Here is an 11854-nt window from a genome sequence, read left to right as displayed (position 1 = left end):
TAGACAAAATAGTAATCATATTCTTTATAAATGAACTCAATGTATATACAGTATAGCTATTAAAAGATATTACAATTTAATTAATAATCATAATTTCATTAAATAATTTAATTAATTATATGAATTTGTCCTTAGTTACATGGAATTTAAAAAAATAGCTAAGTTTCAAAACTATTCTAATCTCACAACTTTTTTTTAGATAATTAAGTTTATATGTTATAGATTTATATAAACAAAGGTATATATATTATTTAGTAATTAATTTATATAATAGTAATTATATTCTTTATAAATGAACATAATATATAATATAAAGTGTATGTGTTAAAAGACAATACAAGTTATATACTATAAATGTATATATATATATATATATTACAATTAGTAATTTTATAAGTTATAATTTTTATAATGTTAACATAAAATAAAAAATAAATATATTATATTTAAAGTATATATATATATAAAAGTATTAGTATATATATATAATATAGTAATTATATTTCTTAAAACTGAACTCAATATATATAATGTATATATATTTAAAAACATTCCAAGTTAATTAATAATCATAGTTTAATGAATTAATTTAATTAACTATATGAGTTTGTCTTTAATTACATGAAATTAAAAAAAAAGTTAGATTCCAAAACTATTCTAAACTCAAAGACTCTCTTTAAGTATATATCTTATAAGTTATAATTTTTTTAATCTTAACACAAAATAAAAAGTAAATACATTTATATTAAAAATGTATATAATAGTAATTATATTCTTTTGTAATATTATATGATATTCATATTATTTAAACATAATTAATAATCTAATAATTTTTTATTTATATATATTAATGTCATCACATTAATAATTTAGCTAACTATATTTTTAATATATTTGTCAACATTTAAAAAAAAATTATTTGTCAAGATGGTACAAGCTTTAGGTGTTTTCCTTCCTTATTTGGATTTGAATCACATCAGCAATAAAGCAACAAATAATCGGGTTCGGGTCACGGGTACTCAAAGAGTGATACTCGAAACCTACCCGAACCCAATTGGTACCCATCGACATCCCTAAGATAGAAGCCAATGGGTTTTCAAAAGAAAAGAAAATAGATGCCAGCCAATGACCAGGTCAATATTTCCATTAACTAGCAGGTAAAGACTTTTCAAGAAGAATCATTAATTAATCTCCAAAAAAGTTTCAATCATTTATTCATTATGCGGGTTTATTTTACTCATCCTTATGCTTACATTATTGAAAAATTGGTCTTGGAAGTTGTCATATTTCTGTCTATGATGTTTTCAGAGTGTAGGTTGCATCTGAAAGTCAGGCAACCAATCTCTCGTTTGACTTTAGAATTCTATATCTACTCTTAAACTGTATGGGCTCTTATCCAATGGTATGCCTCTATACTATCTATCACTTTCCTGACATTTCACCATCCATGTTGAATGTTACTTATTTACCAGTACAAGATCTAGAAATTGCATATGATTTTCTTCTCATGCTAATTTCCTAAAACAGTACTAATTAATGATAGCAAGACTATTTCTTTTTCTTGGTGGCCTATTTTTTCTCCTTAATTCAATTAAGGTACTAAATGTGAATTTATTATTTATTATGTTGGTGCAACAGGCCAACAGATTTTAAATAGAACTCAATAAATTGATATAGAAATTAATAGCATGATTCATGGAGCACAATTGCAATAAATTTACGTTAAGACTTAGAGCTTCTGGTCTTTTTGGCTGAAGATATCTCAGGTTGAAAAGTCTATTCTGACATGTTCATAGATACTTAACCTATGACACCTACGCTTATTGCATGGAAAACATCAATTTCTTGCAAGATTAATTAACCTTGCTTTACCGATACATCTTTGTTTTATCATTTTGGCCACTTAGTTGGTATGAGAATTGTGGATGAATCAGTCGGAACTCATATGAATTGAAAATAACTTGGGTATTGAATATTATACACAGATCCTTGCTCTATGAACGTTGAAGAGGCTTTGGTGGTTTCTATATATGTTTATTGAGCTAATCACAAAAGCACATTGCTCAAAGAGGGGCAATGAATATAGCCAGATTTCTTGGCGCAACTTGATCAAGGAAGAATAAAGAAGAGTTGGTAAAATATTGATAGGTAAAGCACAACCAATCTCATGTCAAAGGGACTGCAACATCTAAGACTGATGTTCACAGCCTACTTAATTTTCAGAAACTTTTGTGTCCAATGACCCAATTGTTGCGTAGCTAGTCTGGCAAGAAAGTAAACTACTTCTGAGACTCGTTCCCCTCTTTGTTTAAATGTTCACCAGTAATTGTTTAAGACAAGGTTTGTACTGACATTAAGTTTCTGGTATCAAATCAATCTTCATTCCAATGTGGCAGTTTCTACTTTACACAGTTTCTTTTTTGGCTTTTCAAAGAAGAGTTTCATATTTTTCAGGCTCAATTCTTTGGATAGAGCTGTGAACAGGTAGGGGGAAAGGAATCTGGTTTAATTATTATATGCCAAAAGAAGTGAGAACAGAAGCATTTTTCTTGACAAAGAAATTGTTTTCTTAGATAAAAAAAAATGAAAAAAATGGTTTCAAAGGTTGTATTTGTCATGAGTTATGACAAATGAGTTCTGGTAAGCCAATTCAACTGTAAATTAAAAAAAGAAAAGGTTCAAGTAGCTATAACTTTGACCGCGAGGAAGGTCTCGAACTAACTGCTTTGAGTAAATTATTTGATATAATACCTGCTGCAGCAACAGCAAGGCATCTTTCATGTAAAAGAATTAGTGTTCGCAGTAGGTTAATGCAACATTGTCCAAACTCCAAATTTTTAGGTCCTTATATAAGAAGAAATTGACTTTACCAATTCATATCCAGTCATTGCAGAAAATTCACACTTCCGGAAAATCCTTGCAAATATTTCAATCCAGATTGTCTAACAAATCTGTAAGTTAGCAGAGAACGTTCAGCTGCTTAACAAAATCTCCTTTTTCTTCTAATTTTTTTTAGATGCTGATGAGCAACAACCTTATTGGTAAACCTCAACTGACTTGCAGCACACCACCAAACACAGATACAACGTAAGTTCTAGCCACTAGGATAGGAAATCGATCCCAATCCCCAAATAGTTTGCAAATTTACCGAATCTACTTGATGATCCCCTTTTCCACTAGGCTAAACCCCAACAGTTAATCCCAATATCAACAGATAGTGTTGAACGGATTTAAAGCTAAGGCATAAAAGGACTAATAGTTCCTGGTGATATACATGCAATGATGCAAAATTGAATTGGGCCAATACTACAGATACCAACTTATTTAACATGGTTTGAGGCTCCTGGGTCAAACATGGGTACTGATCTGACATACTTATGTCATATTTTTGGCAATTTTTTTCGTTAGGTTTGAGTATCTAAGTATTGTGTCCATGATGATTGAAACTGTCCAAAAAGGACTGGGCATGATCATATTAGGATAAAGTGTAGAGTCCATGAAACATAGCTGCCAATTATAGCATATGGGATTGCAGAACTCCATCTTCATGAGTAAATGCGAGGGTTTATGACTTGTTGGTTAGTCATTTGTGTAGCTCACAATTGGAACACGAAAAAGAATGGTCTGTTTTCAGGTTTCTATGCAGTCAGTTAATTGACTCTGAAAATCACATTCTCATGTATGTTATGAGTACTATCTTTGCTGGGTTTACTCGCTATGTATGTTTTGAACACTACCTCTGCCGGTGTTACTCGTTTTCATTGGCAGATTTCGAATCTCAACCGGAACAAGTCCTCTCGTTATGTCTTCTCCAGACCATTGAAACAGTGATAATATTTTAGCAATTTCATTACTTACTCTGTCTTGGAAAACGAGATTGGAGTGTCTACTGTATTGTTCATATGAAAGAAGCATCTCTTATGTAAATTCTTTGATGCTGCTATAACTTTGTTTAGCTAATTTTGCATTTGTCCAAATATTAACACATTTCAGATCTCAAATAAAGTATTTTATAATAGCTGCTTTCATTGTTGCACTGGTCACTGAGATTGAGACACACCTTGACATGTTGGTCCAAGTTTTGAAACCAAATTCAATATTATTATAATGAAGCATAAACATACAGAGAGGCTTACATAAGCAATATTCCATTTATTTGTAAATTTCAACAAGAATTGTTAAATAATTAGGGAAACATGTCAAACAATATCCTCATTAAGCAACAACTTAATGTGTATTAAAATAATGCTCTAATTGCTATCCCATTAGAATTGTTACTGAAGATGTTTGACCACATTGATGTCCAGCTGGAAGGCCTTGACAAGAACATCAGGGTTAGTTGCTGGATTTGATCCAAAGACTGCGTTTGCTGTTGTAATGACACCGGGGTTTTAGCTACTCAAAGCAGCAAAGGCAACAGCATTGGTTTTCCCCACATTGAATTGGAAGTGAATGAGACCAACTGGGAAAACAAAACCATCTCCGGGGTTGAGGACTTTGCTGATGAGACGGTTCTCCGGGTTGGATGTAACAAAACCAACATAGAGTGTGCCCTCCATGACGACTAGGATTTCTGTGGCACGAGGGTGAGTGTGAGGGGGGTTCAGGCCACCATAAGGTGCATAGTCAATTTGAACCAGAGATACGCCAAGAGTGTTCAGTCCTGGCATTTTGCCAACATTGACAGTGATGACATTTGATCCAACTCGATTTGATGTGTTTCCTGGCATGTTGAGGCCTGAAAAGAAGAAATCTTCTGCTTGGCAAGCTTAGGGTCCTTGCAGAACTTCCCATTAACAAACACTACAGGATTGAAAAATATGTTAGCTGCTTTTCATGGAACAAGTTTTTTTTGGTTTCTTTTTTTTTTTTTCCGATTCAATCTTTTAATGGTGAAACAGGGCGGCAAACAATTGATATCCAGAGTTCTAGCAACAGGCCGGTAAACTTCACTTGGAAATAAATAACATGGCTTAAGAAGTACACTGAAAATTTTAAGAAGATTCAAGATTGCTGATATTTATTTCCGAGTAGCAGATGACATAACTTTCAAAAAAAAAATGGCAGATGACATATGTAATAAGATATACATAGATAAAGGATTTTCAATGATTTAAGAAAAAATCAAGGTAACAGTACAATGATTGTATGGTAATTTAATAAATCACATTGATTTAATTTATAATCTATACAATTTTATAATTATATTAACATCCCAAGATCATATGACAGATATGATTTGAATTTGAACCAACTTGTAGTTAAACACCATCCTCAATAATGACAGTATGTCAATATTTGAGTCCAATCAAAAATCTTTTTGTACTTGAATCTACAAATTGTAATTGTTTCTAGTTAAATTAATTGCAATTAACCTAAAAACATCGAAAATTTTAATTCTATAATAAGAATTAACAGAAAAAAAACTAAAATCAGAATCAACAAATCAAAATCATGAATTCAAAATTACTATAAATATATTAATAGATGTGATGCTCGCTTTTTCATCATAGCAATATTTTTTGCTAGAGATTATTATGATGGATAGAACTTTGATCAGATGATTGTTTAGAGTAAAATGTACCATAAAGATTTGAAAAAGGTCCTATTAGTTGTATGATAGAAATCTAGTGGAACCGATATATTTAGGAAAACTTGTATTAAAAAAAGTTATTTCTTCAAGATTGTTGTTTCTCTTTAAAATGGTTGCCTATCATTTGCAATTTATAAGGTGACAATACCTGTAGCAATTGTTATAACTAATCCATTGACTTCAAGGAGGGCCCTAAACTCGAAGCTAGACTAGATGGTTAGCAATGACAAAATACTTGCTTCTGCAATGCCAAGACATTCCCATGAAGGGTCTATTAGAGAATAACACTTGCATGGACACGTCAAGTATTTTGCCAATATGCTTAGTGCTTAGTAAGCTTACTCGCTGATTAAGACTTTTGATATTAAGACAGCATTTACTATACACGTTGTGTTGTCTTTACCTTTCTTGTACACCTGTTAAGCTGTTGTTACAGCTGTTGTAATCTCAATTATCTTGTAATATATATGCTCACAGTGTGATCATCCTGCACTGAATATGAATACCCTGTTTCTGCTCATTAGCTGTCTAGTTCCCTCAAACTTCTCTCTGCTTTGTGTTATAGTAATATATCGTGTCTTTGACATAAGGTCCACCATGTTTTCAGGTCTTGCGAAGACAAGTTGATTGACTCCTAACTATATATGTTTCCCATGCATTCTTTGTAGAATGTACTAGCACTAGGTCTTCGACTTCTTCTTAACAAAATTTAGTGTGTTCTAGATTCTGGCAAATAAAGTTGCAACATTCCTAAATAGTTCGTCCGCAAGAAACATTGAGTTAGCCCAATTCTGGAAATCCTCTGATGTTTTGCATAAATCTTCACATATCAGATTCCAAGACCTTAATTAAAGAATTCTCAGAAAGAGTGCTTCTAATGAGATCTAGATAAAAGTTGAGATTTGGTACTAATTTGGAGCAAACCGTAATAACATAATAAATCCAAAACCAACATACAGGGAGAATTACATCAGTGGAGATACATAAGCAACCTCTTTATTTGACTTCAACAAGAATTACTTAAATAATGATGGAAACATGTAAGATATTGCTCCAAACTATCTACTGCTTCATGGATGTTGAATATTGGTCTAATTGTTATCCCACCAGAATTGTGACTGAAGATATTTCACTACGTTCTTGTCCAGCTGGAAGGCCTTGGTGAGAACATCAGGATTGATGGGAGGGTTTGAGCCAAAGACTGCCTTTGCAATAGTGATAACTCCTGGATTTTGGCTGCCGAAAGCAGCAAAGGCAACTGCATTAGTTTTCCCTATATTGAGCTGGAAGTGGATGAGACCAACCGGAAAGACAAAAACATCGCCAGGGTAGAGGACTTTGGTGATGAGACGGTTATCCGGGTTGGATGTGACAAAGCCGACATAGAGTGTGCCTTCTAGGACAACTAGGATCTCTGTGGCACGAGGGTGAGTGTGAGGGGGGTTTAGCCCACCATAAGGTGCAAAGTCAACTCTTGCCAGAGATACGCCAAGAGTGTTAAGTCCTGGAATTTGTTCCACATTAACAGGAGTGACTTTTGACCCCAGTTGATTTGATGTGTTTCCTGGCACGTTGAGCCCTGAAAAGAAGAAGTCTTCTGCTTTGGCAAGCATTGGGTCCTTGCAGAACTTCCCATTCACAAATACTGCATGAAAGAGAAAAGTGTTTGTTGATACCAAGCACGCAAGAAAGAAAAGATTCATTTTAGTTATTATTGTTCTGGAGAATAGAAGCATTATTGCATCCTTGCTGAATGTCTTTAGTTTATGCATACCCCGGTAAATTCAAATGAAAACAGAGAAATTAAGGGAAAACATACCTGCATTTTTAGTGTCATTGAGGGCTACACAAAAGTCTTGAAGAGGGCTAGGGTCAGAGGCAGAGGCAAATGAGGAAGCCAGAGCCAAAAAGAGAAAAGATGCCAGGAAATAAACACCTTTCATTGTAGCTTGGCAGGTTACTAGATTCAAGTCTTCCAAGTTTTCTTGCTTTGGGTGAGTAAACCTTTTGAAAGCATGCCTGTTTATAGGTTGGAGTCTTTGAACAAGTATTTGATCTTTCTCATCAAGGACTTACCAAGTCAGCAGTGACTTGGTTTTTTTTTTTTTTTCCTTTAAATTTGTGGACGAATAATTCCTCAGCAACCATGCATCTATATCCTCTTCGAATGCCCACTTCCAATGCTTACATCACAGCATTTAGACATGGAAGTGGTCTTGTTGTACATATCAAAAGTTTCCTTCCTTTCCTTGTTTGTGAACATTGGTACTGAATTTAAACTGACCTAGTTCCTTGACTTTAGCACAAATTGATAATTGCTGCAGGATGCCGGCACTTCAGCTAATTGATCTTGCAATTCAAAAGTTGACAGTTTCCCTTACAGGTACTTCTTCCTTTTCATAATATTTAAATTAGACATGCTTGCATTTGCAGCTGTGGCAGATGACACATGTAAGTAGTCCATTGCACTTCAACGGAAATTCGGGCTACAAATTTATGATTCAATAAATCATATTTGGAGAGCAGCTCAGATAAAAAAATAATGTTCTGTATTCAGAAAGAAAAAGGTACTCAAACCAATAGTGTGACTGAAGTAGTACTATTGCCAAAAATTGAATGTAGCAAAAAGGACGTACCAAACCTGTAAGGCAGAGAGACTCTGTAAAGTTTTTGTCTCAGTTGACAAAGTCTAATGTGACATGTTCCTGGACAATAAAACATATGGCCACTTGACTAAAAAAGCAAGGTTTCTTGCAAGATTAACCTAGCTTGAATTGGCAAATTGCAAAATTTGACCACTTCTTGAAGAGCGGAGAAATTTGAACTAATCACTAACGCAACAGTTTGAGAACTTTAGATGTGAGCAACAATGAAGAAAAGCAGAAAAGCAAAATGGTAAATCAGTTAGTTAACTTCTGAAGTGCATATTAAACCCTGGCCTGAGTAGGCTAAAGTGGATCGATTAGGCTATGTTTTTCCTTTTATTATTTTTTCGTTTCTTTTTTGAACTGTTGTTTAAGCAGAAAGGCAAAATGGTGAATCAGTCAGTTAACTTGCTAAATACTACAAAGATAAACATATAATAATAATTATCGAAAGATCACAGAAATCCTGAACATAAACAAAAATTATAAGTTGTCAGGAAAATCTTCTAAACTTTGTTTTACTAAGTATAAACATATGGTTTTAGAAAGAAGAATAAGTAAATATATTTGTTCCTTTTATCTTCTTTTATAATATCTGATAACTATAAAAAGCAAACTAAGTTGAGCTGATTTCAACATCCAAACATCAGTGTTCGCAACATTCAGACATCTAGATGAGAAAGTATTGGAAAATTGCTATTACTTTAATACACTTTGTCCTTGCTGGGTGAGACTTAGGCCTATTATTAAATCATTATTCACATTATTGTCTGATAAAAGTTTGGCATGCACACATAAGTTACACTTAAATTCTTGTAAGGTCAGGCATCATTTGCCCAAATTCAAGGATCGATGTTGCAGGTCACACACTCAATTAAAAGCCTTAGTAACTAATAGGTCTCATTTCACTGTGATCACTTATATCAATAATTGCTGTCATCTCACCAGATCATGGTTTTTCCTTAGGATGCATTTAAGGTCTTATTGTTTGGAGAATTGACCTGCAAACTTAGGAAACCTGATTATCATGCATGCATCTGAAAGGATCAGAATTATTATTCCTTTAGGGTTTCCTTGGGAGGAAAGAGGAGGAGAGGTTGTGTGATGTTAATTGTACACATTTTATATAACCTGCCCTGCATTCTTTATTTGCCAAATTTATAGTCTTTTTTGTTAAAACTATACTGATTAACTTGCCCCGTTAATTTTCTAATGAGGTCTGCAGATATCAACTTCACCAATTGTACATTTCTCCCTCTTGACAGCATTGCACTATTAACCACTAATTATAAATTTCACTCCACATGTTCAAAGGCGCACAGAATACATAGAATGCAGTGTTATGGCCTAAAATATTTTAATATATAGAATGCTGAACACAGCAAAGGAGAGGTACAAATGTAATCACTTGATCCATTATTATTAGGTTTGTGACAACAGCAAGGAAGATGGATGACACATTATTCAAAATAAAAAACTACCATATCTTATGGATTCATGACACATTATTCAAATTAATTGTTGTCCCACCAGAACCGGGACTGAAGAGAGGTAACAATATTCTTGTCCAGCTGGAAGGCCTTGGTGAGAACATCAGGATTGATGGGAGGGTTTGAGCCAAAGACTGCCTTTGCAATAGTGATTACTCCTGGATTTTGGCTGCTGAGACCAGCAAAGGCAACTGCATTAGTTTTCCCTATATTGAGCTGGAAGTGGATGAGACCAACTGGGAAAACAAACACATCTCCAGGGTACAAGACTTTTGTGATGAGACGATTCTCCGGGTTGGATGTAACAAAGCCAACGTAAAGTGTGCCCTCTAAAACCACTAGGATCTCAGAGGCACGAGGATGAGTGTGAGGGGGGTTTAGGCCTCCGTACGGAGCATAGTCAATTCGAGCCAGAGATATGCCAAGAGTGTTAAGTCCTAGTATTTGTGCAACATTGACCTGAGTCACAGTTGATCCCACTGGATTTGATGTGTTTCTGGGGATATTGAGCCCTGAATAGAAGAAGTCTTCTGCCTTGGCAAGCTTTGGGTCCTTGCAGAACTTCCCATTTACGAACACTGCATCAATGAAAGTAATGTTCGTTAATTATGAAGAAAACTATTGCTGGGAATGGAAATTATAGTCATTGACATAAAATAATAATTAACATGAAAGTCCTGAGAGACAAAACGTAATACTATAACATACCACCGTCCTTGGTGTCATTGATGGCTACACAGAAGTCTTGGAGAGGGTCAGGGTCAGAAGCTGAGGCTAATGACCAAGCGAAGGCCAAGAAGGCAGAAGCTACAAGGAAAAGTTGAACTCCTTTCATTACAATTCCGCTGGAAGGAAATCTATCCTACGTTGTGGAGCTGTATGCTACTACTTGGGAGCGGGGTGAGAAATCGTGCATGGCAGAAAGGTCTATTTATAGATGGAAAACAAATGAACTGGTCCTTGTTTCCTCTCAATGAAGTTGGTGACTACTGGCATGTGCCTTTACAACTAGTTATTTTCTATTTTCTATTTTCTAGTCCCCGTTTTCCTCATCCATGGCTTCCATCATTTTAATATTGTCGGGGAACAGGTCATAATTCACTTAAGACTTCTATGTATCTTTCCTATATTTTTCTTTTTGGATTGAAGTTTGATGCGTTGATTGATTCTGTGTTGCCTTTGTGGAAAGAAATGCTAGAAACAAGTTCATATTTGATAACCTGCAGTTGGGGTATAATTCTCCACATTATGAAAAAGTCATAACTTATTTGCCACTTCTTTGAAAGTACAAACATTTATAAAAAATTTTGAATTAGGTAGCAAATGAATGTTTCCTACGTAAATAAGTTTATAGATATTTAGGAAGTGCATCACATACCATCAAATATGAACTGATCATAAACAGTTTTGCATAGTCTTCTTCATACCTTAAACTTTTTCTTTTTTTTATTCATTATTTGAGTGAGATAATTTCATTTATATCTAGAGTTGCTGCAAATAGCCGGCAAAGTTTTGTCTGTTGAACTCAATTCATTCCTTGTAATTAGCATGATCTAAGAAGTGCTAATGAGACAAAAACTTATGCTACATTTAAGGTTTCTAACTTTATCCCCAATCAACATATTATGTAGTCTCAGTTGACAAAGTCTAATCTGACATGTTCATGAATACTCAAACATATTACATCTGTGCTTATCGCATTCACAACATTAGTAATTTCTTGCACGTTCAATTAACCATGCTAGACTCAAACATCTTCAATTAGCCAAAAATTAATTAGGGCTGCCTTGAATTGATCTTAGAATTGGCCAAACTGTGGCTGGAAGAAACTGTTTCAAGAATTGTGGGTGATGACTCAGTTGTAACTCTTATAGACATGAATAATCTTTGAGCATTGAGGTGACTTGGTGATTTCTTTATTTGGTGGACTAACCAGGGAAGCAAATGCTCAAAGCCAAATGGCAAAATAGCAAGTGATTAATTATCTTGCATAACATTATTAATGAACAATAAGAATAGTTGTTAAAAGTATTGGTAGGTGATAATGACATTGAGCTACAAAAAAATTATCAATAGATTATACTATGCAGATCCTGTTCAATGGATCGCAACTTCCAATTGTGACT

The 11854-nt window shown here is 34.1% G+C and overlaps 2 protein-coding genes and 1 pseudogene across 2 annotated transcripts; all 3 read right to left on the bottom strand.

Moving 5' to 3' along the window:
- Nucleotides 1-4274: 4274 nt before the first annotated feature.
- LOC108662031 (germin-like protein subfamily 1 member 14 pseudogene) lies at nt 4275-6192 on the bottom strand (annotated as a pseudogene).
- Nucleotides 6193-6505: 313 nt separating this feature from the next.
- LOC148762973 (germin-like protein subfamily 1 member 13) lies at nt 6506-7603 on the bottom strand. The gene is made up of 2 exons (XM_088806576.1): nt 7413-7603; nt 6506-7238 (listed from the first exon to the last, which is right to left on the bottom strand). Exons 1-2 carry the CDS (start codon nt 7534-7536, stop codon nt 6685-6687), a joined length of 678 nt encoding a protein of 225 aa, XP_088662702.1. The 5' UTR covers nt 7537-7603; the 3' UTR covers nt 6506-6684.
- A 1968-nt stretch (nt 7604-9571) lies between these two features.
- On the bottom strand, nt 9572-10642 carry LOC108660477 (germin-like protein subfamily 1 member 13). Its single transcript, XM_018120784.2, has 2 exons — nt 10437-10642; nt 9572-10306 (listed from the first exon to the last, which is right to left on the bottom strand). Exons 1-2 carry the CDS (start codon nt 10561-10563, stop codon nt 9753-9755), a joined length of 681 nt encoding a protein of 226 aa, XP_017976273.2. The 5' UTR covers nt 10564-10642; the 3' UTR covers nt 9572-9752.
- Between the last annotated feature and the right edge of the window lie 1212 nt (nt 10643-11854).

Source organism: Theobroma cacao, chromosome 5 (genome assembly GCF_053813885.1).
Source record: "Theobroma cacao isolate CCN51 chromosome 5, ASM5381388v1, whole genome shotgun sequence".
Lineage (NCBI taxonomy): Eukaryota > Viridiplantae > Streptophyta > Magnoliopsida > Malvales > Malvaceae > Theobroma > Theobroma cacao.
Note: the sequence above shows the minus strand (reverse complement) of the source record. Positions and strands in the feature narration are given on the sequence as shown.

Excerpts from the sequence above, each read along its gene's own strand:
- LOC148762973 (XM_088806576.1), bottom strand. The coding sequence starts at position 7,536 with ATGAAAGGTGTTTATTTCCTGGCATCTTTTCTCTTTTTGGCTCTGGCT. Across the intron at positions 7,239-7,412 it reads CAATGACACTAAAAATGCAG|TATTTGTGAATGGGAAGTTC; the intron begins GTATGTTTTCCC and ends TCTTTCATGCAG.
- LOC108660477 (XM_018120784.2), bottom strand. The coding sequence starts at position 10,563 with ATGAAAGGAGTTCAACTTTTCCTTGTAGCTTCTGCCTTCTTGGCCTTC. Across the intron at positions 10,307-10,436 it reads CAATGACACCAAGGACGGTG|TGTTCGTAAATGGGAAGTTC; the intron begins GTATGTTATAGT and ends TCATTGATGCAG.